Source organism: Oryx dammah, unplaced genomic scaffold (assembly GCF_014754425.2).
Source record: "Oryx dammah isolate SB20612 unplaced genomic scaffold, SCBI_Odam_1.1 HiC_scaffold_23, whole genome shotgun sequence".
In the NCBI taxonomy this organism is placed as follows: Eukaryota; Metazoa; Chordata; class Mammalia; order Artiodactyla; family Bovidae; genus Oryx; species Oryx dammah.
In genome coordinates this window covers 117,200,235-117,218,288 of record NW_024070207.1, presented here as the reverse complement: position 1 = coordinate 117,218,288, position 18,054 = coordinate 117,200,235, and the positions used below count along the sequence as shown (strand labels likewise).

The window sequence follows — 18,054 nt, the reverse complement described above, 5'->3', positions numbered from 1 at the left end:
GGCCGTACTAATTAGGAAATGACTGGAAGCTGAATGGTTTGAGAACATAACATCTTGTGTTGGCAGGTGTGATCCCAGAATATCAGTATAAATGTACATTTGCACACAGATCTAACCGTTGAGGAAGTTACCTTCTGGAGAGAGAGTTTCTGTCCCTAGGAGTTATTCTCTGTGACTTTGCGGGTGTTGGGCTGTGATGTGGAGCCCAGCAACAATTTCCTTATCTTACTGGGTGGGTGAGAGCATTGCAGCACAGTGTTGCTTGTTATAGCTAGCATCAAGCACAGGGATGCCTTGGCTTGGCACTGTCTAGAAGAGAAGGAAGAACACCCTACTTCCTCCCATGCTTCTATTACAATGCTTTATAATCGGTTGAGTCATTCTTCATGCACTGCATTATTCAGTCCTCACAAAATTGAATGGAGGCTGGTATATTTTATCGCCTAAAATATATAGATGAGTAAACTCAAGTTCAGGCAGTATGAATCATTTATTCAGTGAGAAAAAGAGCAGTGGTAAAAACTAAGATTTTCTAATTCTCAAGCCAGTATCCCTTCTACTGGACTGTAGCCCACCAGGCTCCTCTGTCCATGGGATTTCCTAGGCAAGAATACTGGAGTGAGTTGCCATTTACTTCTCCAGGGGATCTTCCCAACCCAGGGATCAAATCCAGATCTCCTGCATTGTAGGCAGATTCTTCACTGACTGAGCCAACACGGAAACAATTACAATAATTGCATGCTCTCTATTTCAGTGTTTGATTAGGAGCGGCAGGCAGACCTGGACTGTCTGTAGCAGCAAGTACTTTGATAACTCTCTTTACTAGTGGATCTTAGCCTTAAATGCCCATTGGAATAACCTGTGTGTATGTGAAGTCGCTCAGTCATGTCTGACTCTTTGTGGAGTGTAGCCTGCCAGGCTCCTCTGTCCATGGGATTCTCCAGGCTAGAATACTGGAGTGGGTTGCCATTTCCTTCTCCAGGGGATCTTCCCAACCCAGGGATTGAACCTGGGTCTCCTGCATTGCAGGCAGATGCTTTATCCTCTGAGCCACCAAGGAAGCTGGCGAGCTCTTAAAATCCTGAAGCCTGGCTCTCACTCCCAGAGAGATCCTGATGTCTTTGCTTGGGAAAAAATGGGGAATTTTGATATTTCCTGGTAATACTCTCCCAAGCCTCTGGTGGCACACTCTCTGGAACATTGAAAATATGTCTTTATTCTCTGTAGGAGTAGAGCCCATTATCATAGGAGGCTTTTATTGTTTTAGTAAGTGCTATAGCAACTTATAGGTATATAGAACACTGTTTTCATGAGTGATAACTTGGAATTCTTTGTTTTAATGTAACATGCTTTAGATATAATTTTTTTTTCTTTCCTCTTCTTTTCTTTCTCTTCTTTAAAAACAAAACACTGCTAGCTTTGAAGAGTGCTACTGATGAAGCCTTACCAAAGGACATGTCTGAGGATTCAGGTAGGAGAAAACCAATTTAATATATTTTAAATGTAATTTTTTCTAAAACAAAAACAAAAAACAGCCCTGTAGTTTCAGTGAGAAGACTGACACATTTGTGATTTTTTAATATATATGTATATATTTCTTTCCAAATATTTGTTGTGTGTTTTATTCTAAGGAAACCTTTTGGTTTCTTTTTTACTCCTTCGCTCTTCTCAGGTATGAGAAGAGGGTGATTTCTTTGTAAGTTCTAAATATAGTTTTCACTGAAAGAATCTCTCCGTTTGAATTGAGGGTCTCATTGTCACTAAGTGTAAAGTTGAGAAGGCTTTAATTTGAGAAGATTTTAGTAAGCCATTGTGGTTTCCCTGTAGAGTAAGGAGCTGATGGAGTGGATCAACGGGAGGCTCATAGGTGAAACTTTCCATTTCCAAAATAAAAATCTCAAATATTTTCATTATACTTCACCACCAGGAAAACAGGTAAATGTGCTTATACATGGAGTAGATTCCGTGGAGAAAAATAAAAGTTGTGTTTGCCCAGGTTTTTGGAGAGTCAGGACTGTGTCTGTGGATCTTGGAGATGGCCAGGCCTGTGTCCTCAGCTTTCTCAATGGAGCTGTCATTGAACCAAGATGAACCTAGTTTAGAACATACTGGCTGGGGATGTTTGTAGCTCTGGTTATAGGGACACGAAAGAAGTTGCTCATTTCTCGTTTATTGTTTTCTCTTTTAATATTTAATAATCAAATCATGTTTGTTTCAGTTAGCTAGGTATCATCCAGGCTTTAGTTGTTAAAGTTAGAACAAAGGAATCAAAATTTATCGAGGCTTAGTAGTGTATTTCCAAAACACCAAGTTCATTTAGGGTTTAAAAGAAAGAGGTATAGAGATAGAAAAAGGAATGGGGAGCAAGGGAGAGAGGAAGAGGGAGATGGAGGAAGAGAGAATGAATATGAAGGAGAATATATGATTGATTACAGTGATGAGGCCTAAGAATCTGTATTTTCAGGCAAACCCCTGGAGGATTCTAATGTTCAGCCTATTGGGGGAACCACTACCTCTCAAAAGCAATGTTAAGAAATAGGAAATTAAGATTGTAAATTAACTGTGACTCCAAAAATGGTAGGAATTTTCAAGGTGTGTTTTGGTTTTTGGAACTGATTCAAGTTCCTTCATCATGGGGGAAATGCTCTATTTGCGTAGGACAATCATCTGACGTAGGTTCCTTCCAACTCTAATTTTTGGAAATGAAGTGGATACATCCCAGTTTTTGTCGTGTTATGGTATTAATAAAATCTATTTAAATTTGGAGAGTTAAATTGTGCTTCTCCAGCAACCTTTTTGGCTTATAACTCTTCCTGTTTATTTCTATGAGCATGCCCCATGTTCTCTGGGGCAGGAGTTTTAGATGTCATTTTCAACATTCAATAGGGCATGGCATCCATCACCAGTCAGAGCCTATCAGGGTATATGTGCCACAGTATGTAAAGTATATCTGAATTTGTTTCACATTCTGCCTGGGAGCATACTGTGTGGTTTCTGATTTGTTCTTTGCTGCCCTTTCTGGAGCTTTCAGGGAATACCTCATCTGAAAGCTTATTTAATACCCAGGGAACATTTGGATTCTTAGTGAAAGACAGGAGTTTCAAGGTGGTGGTTTCTAATTCTGGAGGCTTTCCATACCATGTTAGCAGTTCACCTTGGTTGAGTTGCTGTTTTCTGGAGAATTAAACTTTAGGCTTGCCTTCCTGTCCTGTTTCTGTTTCCTGGAAAGGTGATGTGCCTGGGGTGTTCTAGGAAATTCTCACTCTTCTTCTCTCTGCCCAGCTTAGTGAGAAGCTATGATTTGCCCATGGTCTTCTGCCTGGATTCTGACACAACCTGCCCTCACCATTTTTGCAGATGTTCACATGCTTCAAATGCTGAGTCCGACTTTCAGGGGCTTGGAAGCTGATGGAAGACTTAAATAGAATCGTGTTCTCCAGCTTTTTCTGATCTGGAACCTGTTGGGACTCACCAGCCCTGCTTGGGATCTCATTTCCCACTTCTGCCCTTCCTTCCGCAGAGGGTGGTGATAACCATGATAATAGTAATGGCAGTGAAGAGAATTTTGTGGCTTATAGGTGGTGGAACTGTATCATCAGGGAGTGGGGTATTTCTTGGTATGTAATTTTTCTCATAGGCTCTTACCCTTTTAATTGCTGAGTGTGTGTATAGTAGTAGAATCTGATGGATTTCTTAGCTAATGCCACATTCCAGCCTAATTCACCAGGCCACTCTGCACCACGGCCATCTTTTTCTGTGTGTCTCCATATCATGCCAAGGGTGTTGGACCTGCTTGTCCTCAAACTGTAGCCTTCAGCCTCCTGTTGGTGTTTTTCGTAGTTGCCACCCTGATGGTCTTAAGCAGCAGAGCACTTCTCTCCTTCCATTCCCTGTACCCACCTGTATCTCCTTTGCTGTCTTACAAGAAGCTAAATTTTGAAACCAAATTTCTAAGCTTAAAAAATTAAGGACACTGTACAAGAGTAATATTTTGCAATTCTAGAACACATTTAGTTTTTAAAGTGCTTTCACCTTCTTATCTCTCCGTGTGAGAAAGGGGCCTCATTTTTATCCTCTTTATTCTGTAGGTAAGGAGGCTGAGGTTCAGAGAAATCACAGCTAGTGAATGTCACAGCCAGGAGGAGTTGGCCTAGTTTCTAACCCTCAGCCACCCCCCTCACCCCATCTGTCTGCCTGTCTATCACCAACAGGATTCCTCCTCTTTCTACACCCATCTACACCCCAGCATAAAGACAGATAGTGGCAGTGGACAAAGGAATTAACAAGTTATCATGGTCTGGTTTGGGGAATAGTCTTTTAACATGACCTAGACTTCTCTGATGGAGAAGGCAATGGCAACCCACTCCAGTACTGTTGCCTGGAAAATCCCATGGACGGGGGAGCCAGGTAGGCTGCAGTCCATGGGGTCACTAAGAGTCGGACACGACTGAAGCGACTTAGCAGCAGCAGCAGACTTCTCTGACTCACACATTTCTGGGAAACAGTGGGGCCTGAGAGAAGCGGATCAGAGCCAGCCATGGTAAATGGAGTCCCACTGTCTGCCCAGCTCCTGGACAGCTTGCTGGGCTAGAAGAGAGTTTCTCTTGGGCCACTATTCTTTGCCGCCCAGGGGCCTGGAGGAGGGGGGGTGGTTGCCTGTCCTCGGGCAGGTGCCACTGTGGGTGCATGAGACCCAGCAAGGCAGGTTCACACTGCTCGGCCTCCCATGCTTCTCGGGGCTCTGGCAGCCTTCCGGTGGTTTATAGTCAAAAGGTGGCTGTATTTTCACTCCGAGAAGCCAGGGTGCTTTGGTCAGGAGAAATGCATGTCTTCTGCAGCTGACCATAGTGAAGGGAACGTGTGTTCCTAGTTTTCTTTGTACCTTGGTAGCATCTCAGTTCCTCATTTCTGTCCTGCTTATCTAACCTAAGGAGTTTAAGGGCTCCCTGGTAGCTCAGTGGTAAAGAATCTGCCTGTAATGCAATTGACATGGGTTCAATATCTGGATTGGGAAGATCTCCTGGAGAAGGAAATGGCTACCCACTCCAATATTCTTGCCTGGAGAATCTCATAGACAAAGGAGTCTGGTGGGCTATGGTCCATGGGGTCGCAAATAGTCGGCCATGACTGAGTGACTAACACTTTCACTTAATGATTGTCAGAAATCCAGCATGCTTCTCACCTAGGAAGGTTTTTATCTTTGGAGTAATGTAAAAGAGGATGACATCATGCAGTGAAACATTTTCTTTCTCATTATTCCCAACAAGTTACGATGGGAAAGTAGGCTTCATATGTGTTGGTAGTGAGCAAGCTAGTTTATGATTTAAATTGGTGAAGGAAAAGTTGTCTGGTTGACAAAATATATTCCATAATACTCTCTGTATAATTTGAGACACAAGAATATTTTCTTATGGGAAAAACTGCATAGTTCATTTCAGCTTAATTGTGGGAGCTTTGATTTCTTGTGGTCATGCTGTCCTGGTGGTGTATTTTAAGAAAACCTTAAAAATATATAGCCTGATAAATTTCTTCATAGCCTTCAGGGAAGACTGGTTCAAAATCTGTTATTATTTAATACTTGACTATCGTGATAGACCAAGAAACCCTCAAGTCTGAACCCATCATTGTATAAATAGATAACCTTTTGAGGGAGTTGTCTTTTTAGACTGGAATTTCTTCATTAGCCAGCTTCAATTTAAGAATGGCTTTGTGGCTAGTGCTCTGATACAAGGAAAACTATGTTGCTTTTTCTTTCCTGTTAATTGTGCCTTTAGCTTTAGAAATAAAATTATGAAATCACAAAAATGTGGAAGTGGTCAAGTTTTCCACAGGGATGTTTGTACCTCACGTTTACTGTTGATGTGTTCTGTACTAGCCCAGGTGCTGCTTATAAACCTGTTTAACTGCAGACATGAAACCCAAGCAAACAGCAAATAATCTTTGTTTCAGCCACTCCTAAGGATTCCAACAGTCTCAAAGCAAGACCAAGATCCAGGTAGTGTTTGTTTAAATTTCTGCTTTAATGCCCTTTGTGCCCTCTGCCTGACTAGAAGTAAATCTCCCAACGAAAAACCTAACCCACGATCCCCTTTCCCTTCAGTTTGACACTTAGGCTGTAGGTGAGTTCATTCGTCTCTAGGGGCCTGACTGGAGCCCACAGTGCTGCTGGGGAGGCTCTTAGTTTCTGTGTTCACTGGTGCTGGAAGAGGGACTACAGCTCTTTGGCAAGCTGACATGAAGAAGGGGGCTGTGTGACATGACCCACTTGCTGCAGGATGATAACGAATAGTGGGGAAGTACCTTTGGAAAGAGGGAAATATGGTTAAAAGGTAACTAACACTGAAATTTCCTGTCATGACAAGGTGAACACCAAAAAATAAGAAGTCTGGGTATAAAATCTAGAGTAGGGAATGAAAATGCTCTGGCAATGTCAGTAAGGCTCAAAACTGCAGGTGAGCAGTGTTTGTGGACTGTTTCATCCTGTTAGAGTCTCTTCTTAGCTTCATAATCACTGAGTCAGGAGAGGCTAGGAGCAAAGGGAGAGCCATCAGATAGTAGATAGGAGGAGTGAAGAGGAATACAGAGATGCTGATAGAACTCCTAGGACCTCAAGGAGGGGACATGGTGTTGAGATTATTGTTCACCAGTAGACTGCAACGGGAGATGGGATGCTGCTTGTGTATTTTCCAAGTTTTGCTTTGGCTCTCAATGACTTTTTTCCCTCCTTTGGCTACTAGATATGTTCCTGAGAAGGTGAATTTAAATATGATCATATTTTGTATGCTTGAAATACTGCCATTTAAGGAACTCTGGTCTCCTTGTAAGTCAAAGAATTACACCTTAGTTTATTTTTTATATCTGGATTTTCCAAGTTAGAGTTTTGTTTCCTTGTTTATAGAAGGTACAGATATCTATGTTCATATTTGTTAAAACAACTGGTACAGTAATTTTTGATAGGAAAAAAAGGTATAGTCCCTATTTCTCTCTATGGCCACCACATTTTCTCATCCTGGTTTTAAAGGATGAATGGGTCTTTTACAAATTACTCTGTACTGGCTCTAGGATGTAGGAGTAGTAACATTTGTCTACCTTCATAGTAGACAAATACTTCTCTAAATGTCAGAAATCAACCCTCATAGTTTTTTTTTTAATTCTGCTAGCTTCCTCTCTGTCTCTCAAAGCAAAAGAAATGACAAAATCTCAATCACACATTCTATTATTAATATTTCTGCCTAAATTTTATATATGATTCTTTTAGGGATTGTCCTCTTGGTTTAATTTGGATGTTGTTATTTTCACTAGATCCAACTGGGTCTTTACTGAGACCATGAGAATCAAATTATTTGAATCCTCCTCTTTGGAATAACAAAACTTTTTAAAAATGTAAGGAGAAAGGAAATCACCCTTCTAATACTACTACATTCATTATTTTGTTGAGTCCCTACACATTTATATTTTAATTGGCTGTATTTATAGTTTTATAGTATCACTTATTGAATATTCATTTACCTTTCTGTATAAAAATATAAATACACAGGTTACATATGGAAGTAAAATGAAATAAGATACATAGTATGAGATTGTGTGCTCAAGTATATGTATATGTGTGTATATACCTGCACACGATTTATACATACCACATTATGTTTTCTTTCTTGAGTAAAAAATGTCACTAGAGCTATATCTGGCATAGAAAGTTCTTTCTAGCTAGGGTCCCTAATTTCCTTTTTTAATCAGTTCCCATTTGAAAACTTTGTTGCCCTTTTCTGTGGATTTTTTTATTCTGCTTGAAAGGATCAGAGCACTCTTCCTGTTAGTTCTTGCCTGCCTTTGGCTTGCATGTCTTGCAAGTTGTGTTACAAGGATCACTGCAAGAGCATAACACATGTCATTATGGTGGCTTTATTAAAGATTGCAACATTGCATGATGAGCAAAACTCTGGACTACCACATAGAAACCTTGAGGAAGTTACTCGGGAAAATAAGAACTTGCTATGTCAAAACTAGCTTTACCAAGAACTGAAGTTGCTTAAAAGTAATGAATAGATTCTAATTTCCTGAGTGCTACTGTAATAGCTAAATATCAAGGCAATTTCCTGAGGCTGATTTGTCTCTAGGACACATCTCTGACTCAAAGGTCATTTTCTTCTTTGACATGAAGTTAGCTCAGAAGCTGAATAGAATAGACATAAGATGAATATATGTGCTTCTTAGAAAGCTATATTGGGAGCTCATCAACATAGTCCTCAGCAATAGACTAATGTACTTAGTTGAATTAATTTAGAAAATAAGCAGGACTCCGAATAAATAGTCTACCTGCTCCTGTCCAAAGGTTTCTTCCCTGGCTCATAGACAGTGTCAAAGCATTTAAAAAATGGAATTTAGAAACTGAGATTGGAGTTTGAATGAAATGTATGTAAGTTGCTAATTTACCCAGTTCCTTTCTCATTAAATGCCATTAATTGGAATTATAATCTCAGAAATTGCCTAGTTAGTTCCTGCCTTGTTATAGATTGAGTGACAGAGAAGGTTAAGAGGATGCTTTTGCTTTGAAATTTTGCCCAAACCTGTGTTTCTCATGATAAGACACCCAAGGCCCCTCAATCTGATTGATGTATGTTTTCCTTTCCTGAATTTCATTTGTGGCATATTCCGTTGAACATTTGATTCTTCTTCTCAGCTTATCTGTCCCAGTTCCATATGTGCCTGTTATCACATTTACATGTAAATAGGAGTCAGGTTCTGTGGTCAGTTAATACCATGAAGCCCTTCTATTAAAATATGGATGTACCTAACCAGATGCATTGACATGTTATTGTTAATAACAATTCCAATTGAAATGGATTTGAATTTACAGAAATTGTTTCCTCTTGGGTAAGTTTAGGTCTAAGGTGTAATAAAAGCAAAGAGGTTAAAAAAGGTTATGACTCGGGTGGGGTTGGGTGCTTGTTGCAGCTGGTGTGGCATTGAGGGGGCAGCAGGGACATGGCCTCTCTAGGAGCTCCACAGGCCTTGGCAGTCACTTAGACTTTTGTGGGTATTTTCCGTTTCAGCCCAATTTCAGATAGTAAAGCTTTGCTGTTTCCCTTCTGACCTTCCCTTATTTTGCTGCAGATCTTACTCTAGCACCTCCATAGAAGAGGCCATGAAAAGGGGCGAGGACCCTCCCACCCCGCCACCACGGCCACAGAAAACCCATTCCAGAGCCTCCTCCTTGGATCTGAATAAAGTCTTCCAGCCCACTGTGCCAGGTGAAGTGCCCTTCTGTACGCCAGCCCTTCCCTTTCGTGTTGGAGTTAGTGCATGGGCGTCGCCACAGAGGTCTCTATGGGTCCAGAGAATAAGCAGACCAGGCCCAACTGGCCTTCACGTGGCTGGGGTGTCCTTAGGTAGGAAGGCCCTTCTAGGCACATAGATACTGTGTGTCTGGAGCCTTGCTGACATTCATGATGGACCAGGAATTACAGAATTCTGTACCCAGAGGATGAAAATGCTTCATCCCCAGACAGCCCACTGAATGTTTGGCCAGGGTCTTGTTCTTTGCATCATCATGGTAATTTGTGTCCAGGATTGCCATTTCTTGTTTCCTCAGATGCTTATGCTGTTCTGTGAAAGGTCTCGGTGATTATTGCCTGGCCAGAATTTTCTGCATTTTATCCTTTTGGTGAAGATCCTGTGTCCTCCAAGTATTAATGCTAAGGGGGGCTCTGCTTTCTAAGTGACTGATGATTAGGTGTTTGGTGTAGGTGTCTAAGGCAAGGGCTTCTTCAGGACGGCTGCTCTGGAGCTTCTGGGGATGGGACTTGCTCAAGTCTTCTGCTGTACAGCTGGGACAGGGGTGTTGCGGTTGTGTTCGCTCCCCTGGCACCCTGTGAAAAGGGGTTGTCCTCCTGGGGAGACTGTGGAAGCACAAATGGGAGCTGTACCTTGAAGGGAGCGAAGGTGCTAGCATACAGGGCTATCCAGAGTGTTATTTTGGGAGCTACAAGGGCCTTTCCATTGACTACTGCAGGCAAGCTATAAATGCAATAATTTCCTAGAACTTTTTTCTATATCTATGTGCATTTTAAATCAACCTCAGATGCTAGTGATTTGCAGGTGGTTATCCATTTGACTAAAGCAAGAAAAGACTCTCCTTGGCTCACACATTAGCATGATTGCTATGTCCTGACAGAGCTCAGCATGCTTTATTTGTTCTAATAAAGTACTCTCCTCACAGAAAAGTTACAGATTGTTTTTTAATATACTAGAATCTGGAACTGTCTATGAAATTTGATTCTCTGCCATGAGTTCATCAGATAAAAATTTGTCTTGAATTTTCCCCCATACTTTGATCCAAATTCTGGCATAATTTCATAGTAACTGGTATTTGGGGTGGGAGTAGGCACAGATGATGATGCTATAAAAATTTCACATGGCTCTGGTGGATGAAGACCTAGAAGATTTTTCTGTGGATGCAGGATTATTAAAACAATCTGGGAAGCTATCTCCATACATTTTCCTTGAGAGGAGAGAGGCTGGAAACATGCCCCCTCCCCAGGCTATGTCTTTCCTCATGAGGAGCGCCAGCTGTGCTGGAGAATGGACGGGCCATGGCCTTTATGACGTGGCACCCTAGAGTGGGAGAGAGAACACTGAATTTGGAGTCTAGCCTAGCTACTTATTAACTATTTGATTTTTAGCAAGTGGCTTAATCTTTTCTGTATCTCAGATTCCTAATCTGGGAAACAGGGCCAACCCTCCAGAGAATTAATGGGATGTTGATGAAATAATAGACGTCATCCAAGTAGTGCCATGTTCAGGCCCTAGACTCTCACTCCTACTGAAGACCAATGGGGAGAGAGGGTCTGAGGAAGGTCCCTGACTCCCTGCCCCCGGTGGGACAGTTGTGTGACTCATTCTCCACAGTGCCTGGGATAGCTTGCAGAAGGACCAAGCCTTGGTGGCCTGTGGCAGTCACCTGTTCATTAACAGCTTCTCTGGGCCCACTGCCCTGCTTCCCTGTTGTGCTTGCCCCGCGCCTATATCAAATGCCTGCTCCTGAGAGTTTACACAGCTTCTCTTTACAGCTCTGATGTTGATACAACTTCAAGGGAAAAGCATTTTGGTTTGATAAATGCCAAAGAATAGTTAGATGGGTGACATCTGTATTCATAAATTAATTCCATTATCTTTCTAGTACAGTTTACACAAATGAAATTTTAATGGGCAGTTTAAATTGATCACATGAGGATCATTTCTGTAGTATGACAAGCAGGGGACACCATTGCACCTACTTAATTTGTTTGCATGTGTGCTAATTGTCACAGGAAAGAACAAAGGTCTGTCTCAACTCTGTGGAATTGTAGTGTATTCCCTATTGCCAGAAATTACTTATTAAAATTTCTGACAGTCTAGGAAAACACAGGATAGAGTCTAAACCAGTTACCATAGCGCCCTTAGTGAGAACCGCGGTTCCCTTATAGTCCCCCTCTGCTGCATTTGTCTTTATGTGTCACTCTAGCTAAGCTTGGTCACACAGTATTTGCTGTCATGTATCCTGAGTTTCCTCATCAACCCTCTTTCAACTTTTGTTTCTTTGTGCCTGTGTGATGCGGATGTATGACGGTGGCAGTGGATTGCACCCCATGGGGGTTTCTCTCTCCCTCTCTGCCCCTACCCCCTTGCCTCCTCCTTGTCTCTTCCTCACACCCCCCTCATGTGTACTCTCCTCACTCCTTTCTCATGGGGTCCTTTGTGAACCTCTCCCTTTCCTCTCAATGTTTACTCCTGCTCCTCTCTCCTTCCCTCCCCTTTTAGTTTGTCTCCTCCCCTCCCCTTTTAGTTTATCTACTCCCCTCACCCCTTCACAGGTGTGGGCCTCTCTTTCCCAGGCTCCCCTCATCCTCTCGCTACCCTCATGTCATAAACATGGCAGAGTGGTAGCTATATCTTTGTTTCCTTGTGTACTTACTTTCTTTGGCTGAAATCGGAGATGCTGACTCAAAAGCCATATACCTTTGAAGTGTAAATACACATTGCCAAACCATGCTGTCAGAAACTTGTACTTGTCAACTTACCCCACCTGTAACATTGTCTGAGAATGTGTCCTCACACCCTCACTAGCACTGGCTAATGTTCATCTTTTTAATCGTTACCTATTAATGGGCAAATGTCTGCATTTCCTTGATTCCTAGTGAAGCCAAACATCTTTTCATATCATTATCAGGCATTAATATTTATTCTTTTGTGAACTGCTATGTGGAGGCACACTTAGCTTCAGGTGTTCCTGCTCTGTACCTAATCACAGTGACCACTTGTCTCCTCTTCATTTTTCCTATGAGATTCTGGGCCTGTCTTATCTCAGACACTTGGGAATGTGAAGATGACCCTGGGGAAGCTAAGCTAATTTGCTCCTTCGTGGGGTCCATATCCTCCCAGTCCCCAGTACCCCATCTTTTGGCTAACTTTATCACTTAAGACAGACTCTACCTAGGCCATGCTATTTATAACAATAGAAGAATAAGAAAAAGTAAAGAAAATAGGGAGAGATAGTGTACCTTTTAAGAAATCTGTTTGCAGGTCAGGAAGCAACAGTTAGAACTGGACATGGAAAACAGGCTGGTTCCAAATAGGAAAAGGACTATGTCAAGGCTGTATATTGTCACCCTGCTTATTTCACTTATATGTAGAGTACATCATGAGAAACACTGGGCTGGAGGAAGCACAAGGGGAATCAAGGTTGCTGGGAGGAATATCAATAACCTGAGATATGCAGATAATACCACCCTCATGGCAGAAAGTGAAGAAGTAAAGAGCCTCCTGATGAAAGTGAGAGAGGAGAGTGAAAAGGTTGGCTTAAAGCTCAACATTCAGAAGACTAAGATCATGGCATCTGGTCTGATCACTTCATGGCAAACAGATGGGGAAACAGTGATAGACTTTATTTTCTTGGGCTCCAAAATCACTGCAGATGGTCACTGCAGCCATGAAATTAAAAGATGCTTGCTCCTTGGAAGAAAGATTATGACCAGCCTAGACAGCATATTCAAAAGCAGAGACATTACTTTGCCAACAAAGGTCCGTCTAGTCAAGGCTATGGTTTTTCCAGTGGTCATGTATGGATGTGAGAGTTAGACTGTAAAGAAAGCTGAGCACCAAAGAACTGATGCTTTTGAACCGTGGTATTGGAGACGACTCCTGAGAGTCCCTTGGACTTCAAGGAGATCCAACCAGTCCATCCTAAAGGAAATCAGTCCTGGATATTCATTGGAAGGACTGATGCTGAGGCTGACACTCCAATACTTTGGGTACCTGATGTGAAGAAGTGACTCATTGGAAAAGACCCTGATGTGGGGAAAGACTGAAGGAGGGAGGAGAAGGGGACGACAGAGGATGAGATGGTTGGATGGCATCACCAACTCAATGGACATGAGTTTGAGTAAACTCCGGCAGTTGGCAATAGACAGGGAGGCCTGGGATGCTGTAGTCCATGGGGTCACAAAGAGTTGGACATGACTGAGCAACTGAACTGAACTGAGTGTGCAATGAAATAAGATGTAAACTTGAGTTGAAAGGGACAGATGAAATGAAGCCAGTGTTTTTAAAAATGAGAATCACAGGGCTATGAAAAACACAGTGAATTAGGATAAGTTGCTGAGTCAGAGTAGCCTAGAGTGTAGTGATAGTGTGGAGAAGAAAGAGGATGGAGAGAAGATGCAGAGAAGCAAGCATGAGAGCAGGAAATGAAGGAAAAGGTGAGATGGTTGTTGTATAGGAGTGATGATGTTTATACAGAGGGTGAAGCAAATAGGATAAGAGCCTGTAGAGACCAAGGGGAGGAGAGTCTGCAGACTCGGTTTAGGATTCTTGGGAAGGAAGGAATAACTCAGAAGTGGGTGGTATTAATGCCTTCAAATTTATGATGATAGGTAACATGATATAGAAAATAATGAAGGACTGATTTAGATTGTGAGTTTATAGAAATGAATGAGCTCAACTCTGGCCGCAGGTGACAGTTGGCTTTAATTTGGTGTCTATGAAGAGGATGTGAATATGTGATTTATAGGATTCTGGCTATCATAGAGTTCCAGATAGGCAGGTGCTGGCATTATACCTAAAACGTGTGTTTTCATAGGAAGAAATTGACATAATAGGGTCACTGTGTGGAAAAGGGAACTCATCTTTGTCACAGCTGTCCCAGGCCTTGGATCCACCCTTTTGCTGTCCCATGCAGCTGCTCTGTTAGGAAAAAAAATGTACAAGAAGATCTAAGGAAGTGATGATGCAAGTGTACAAAATCTAGAGGCAGTCAAACCCTGGACTTTCTCAGTGAGGTTTAGATATTATAGCTCTATACTTAGAGCCATGAAACATATGTCGTTGTTGTTCAGTCGCTCAGTTGTGTCCGACTCTGCAACCCCATGGACTGCAGAATGCCAGACTTCCCTGTCCTTCACCATCTCCAAGAGCTTGCTCAAACTCATATCCATTGAGTCGGTGATGCCATCCAACCATATCATGCTCTGTTGTCCCCTTCTCCTCTTGCCTTCAATCTTTCCCAGCATCAGGGTGTTTTCTAATGAGTCAGCTCTTCGCATCAGATGCCCAAAGTATTGGAGCGTCAGCATCAGTGCTTTCAATGAATACCCAGGACTGATCTCCTCTAGGATATACTGGTTGGATCTTTTTGCAGTCCAAGGGACTCTCAAGACTCTTCTCCAACACCACAGTTCAAAAGCATCAATTCTTTGGTGCTCAACCTTCTTTATGGTTCAACTCTCACATCCGTACATGACTACTGGAAAAACCATAGCTTTGACTATACCAACCTTTGTCAGCAAAGTAATGTCTCTGCTTTTTAAATATGTTGTCTAGGTTGACCATAGCTTTTCTTCCAAGGAGCAAGTGTCTTTTAATTTCTTGGCTGCAGCCACCATCTGCAGTGATTTTGGAGCCCAAGAAAATGAAGTCTCTCCCTGTTTCCACTGTTTCCCCATCTATTTGCATGAAGTGATGGGACTAGATGCCATGAACTTAGTTTCCTGAATGTTGAATTTTAAGCCAGTTTTTTCACTCTCCTGTTTCACCTTCATCAAGAGGCTCTTTAGTTCCTCTTTGCTTTCTGCCATATAACATATAATATTACTGAAATTCCTATAAGAAAAATCAACACAGTGAAGATAATACTTTCTAGACTTTAACTTCCTTTTCCTCACTGAAACAGTTGTTTTCATAAGGTTTTTACCCCCCTCATGAAAGGGTTTCTTTTGTGACTGTGAGGGGTGAAAAGGCCCCTCCTCCCACTCTTGACACTGCCCTACCTCCTCCAAAGTCTTGGGTTTGCATCCTGAGGTTGCCATAGTGACAGCCAGCTGCTTCAGTGCCACATATAGCACTGTCTCAGCCACTGAACCTCCACCGACAGGAGCAGCAGAAATTGTGGAGGGAGATGTAGCTATCCTTTTAGAGCTTCAAACCAGGAGCCTTCATCATGTCCACACAAATCTAAGTGGAAAACTTAGTCTCTTGGATAGTGTTAGCTGCCAGGCAGTGCAAAATGAAGTCCCTGGCAGGGCCATAACTTCCCAGTGCCACACTGCTTATTTTAAGAGAGGAGATCAGGTGTTGGTGGACAACTCTTTCCACCACATCCTGTATGGTTGAGGACATTGAGAGCCACATGTTAAAACCATTACCTTGGCCATCAAAAACCAAGGTTAGTATCTGCCCATGTGTAGCTAATGTCCTCTCTCTGCTTTAGACATACTGATAATAAAAGTTCATTCCATTGTTAAGAAATTACTGTGGACTGTACAGTCCATGGGATTCTCCAGGCCAGAATACTGAAGTGGGTAGCCTTTCCCTTCTCCAGGAGATCTTCCCAACCCAGGGATTGAACCCAGGTCTTCCGCATTGCAGGCAGATTCTTTACCAGCTGAGCCACAAGGGAAGCCCAAGAATACTGGAGTGGGTAGCCTATCCCTTCTCCAGCGGATCTTCTTGACCCAGGAATCGAACTGGGGTCTCCTGCATTGCAGGCAGATTCTTTACCAATTGAGCTATCAGGGAAGCCCCAAGGTAACATATATTTCCAGTATATATTACAATCATGGGCTTCCCTTTCCCAGATGGTAAAGAATTGCTTACAATGCAGGAGAACTGGGTTCGATTTCTGGGTCAGGAAGATCCTGTGGAGAAGGGAATGGCAACCCACTCCAGTATTATTGCCTGGAGAATCCCATGGACAGAGGAGCCTGGCGGGCTATAACCCATGGGATCACAAAGAGTTGGACACGACTGAGTGACTAACACTTTCACTTTCATATATTATAATTATTTTTTATGTGGATAAATCAAGATTTTTAGTTGGAGTTTAATATCAAACTCTCAACAATTAATAGAATGAAGATACGGACAAGTAGAAGGATATGTTGTTCAGTCGCTAAGTCATGTCCAACTGACTCTTTGTGACCCCATGGATGCATGCCAGGCTTCCCTGTCCTTCACTATCTCCTGGAGTTTGCTCAAACTCATGTCCATTGAGTCAGTGACACCATAGTAGGCCTGAAAAGCACTATGAACCAATTCAACATAATTAAGATTTATATAGTTTTCACAGAACAGGATATAAATTCAAGTTCCCATAGACTATAAACTGGGAGATAATGGAGCATGTCCAGGGACATGAAACAAGGTGCAAAAATTTCATGGTCTAAAAGTACTGAATTCATGTGGAATCTGTTCTCTTATCACTTGAAATTAAGCTAGAAATCAATGTTAAAAGATACATGAAAATAATCCACGTATTTTCAAGTGCAGTTTGACATTTACCAAGAGAAATCTTTGATTTAGCCATAGAAAGCCTCAGGAAAGTTAAAAGACTGCAAAAACGCAGAGAGTTATTACAGAGAAGAAAGCATTTAAATGAGAAATTAATGTAAAAATGAGAAGTTAATATCAAAGATACTTTTAAAAATCCCATGCATTTGGAAATTAAATGTCCGTTTTTTAATATATCCAAGAAGATAGATGTTTCTGATGGGTGTATCTAAAAAGCCATAATAAGGAAAATTAGGAAATACTTATAAAGAATAAAAATGAAAAGAGAATTCACCAGAGTTTGTTGCATGTGGCCGAACCTGCTCAGTGCAGTTAAATACAATGTGGAGTCTTGAATAAGGTATGAAAACAAATAATGGACACTAGCATAAAGTTTTGTGAATTTGAACTTTGCTTAGTAATACTGTATCACATGTTAATTTCCTGTTTTGTTTTTTTTTTAGCAATAGTATTTCTTTATATCCTTGGAATTGGATTAGAACTTTCAAGGCTCATTAAATTTTTATTTTGAGATAAATTTTCTAGATGTTTAGCAGTAATACTAGATGCTGGAATACCTGAAACTGTCAAAATTTTGAGTGAATATAAATTAGAAATCTAGCATTCCATTCATAGTAAATCAAAATGTCATAAATTTTTTAGCTAGGCAAAAATTCATAAAGTTGCTAAAATATATATATTATATATACTGTTTGTATGTATTCAAAAGCTTTTCTACCACACTTGATAAAGGCTTGAGAAAGAACAACAACAGCAACAAAAAGAGATGGAGAAATTGGAAAACATAAACTAAATGAAGTGGGAACACTGAGTATGAAATAGAAAAAATGAAACAAGTTAGATAAAAGTAACAGATCATCATATAGTCCAGTTGTTTTTAAACATGGCTGCTCATTGGAAACACATCTGCAGCTTTGGAGAAAAAAAGCAATACCTGGCATTTGTATTTTTCTTTTTTTTTTTTTTTTTTACTGAAATCAGACTGATTATATTCTTTTTTTTGTTTTATTTATTTATTTATTTTTAATTTTTACTTTACAATTCTGTATTGGTTTTGGCATAGGTTTTTTTTATTTTATTTTATTTTATTTTATTTTATTTTTATTTTATTTTATTTTATTTTTAATTTATTTATTTATTTTTAATTTTTACTTTACAATTCTGTATTGGTTTTGGCATAGGTTGACATGAATCCACCACAGGTGTACATGCATTCCCAAACATGAACCCCCC

At 41.1% G+C, this 18,054-nt stretch overlaps 1 protein-coding gene across 2 annotated transcripts in view; it reads left to right on the top strand.

The window, feature by feature from the left end:
* REPS2 (RALBP1 associated Eps domain containing 2) overlaps positions 1 to 18,054 on the top strand; it is a 251,685-nt gene that overhangs the window by 140,823 nt on the left and 92,808 nt on the right. For both annotated transcript variants that reach the window (XM_040266555.1, XM_040266554.1), the window contains exons 11-13: positions 1,418 to 1,471; positions 5,950 to 5,995; positions 9,115 to 9,251. In XM_040266555.1, the coding sequence (XP_040122489.1) occupies positions 1,418 to 1,471; positions 5,950 to 5,995; positions 9,115 to 9,251 (237 nt within the window). The remainder of the gene's footprint in view (positions 1 to 1,417; positions 1,472 to 5,949; positions 5,996 to 9,114; positions 9,252 to 18,054) is intronic.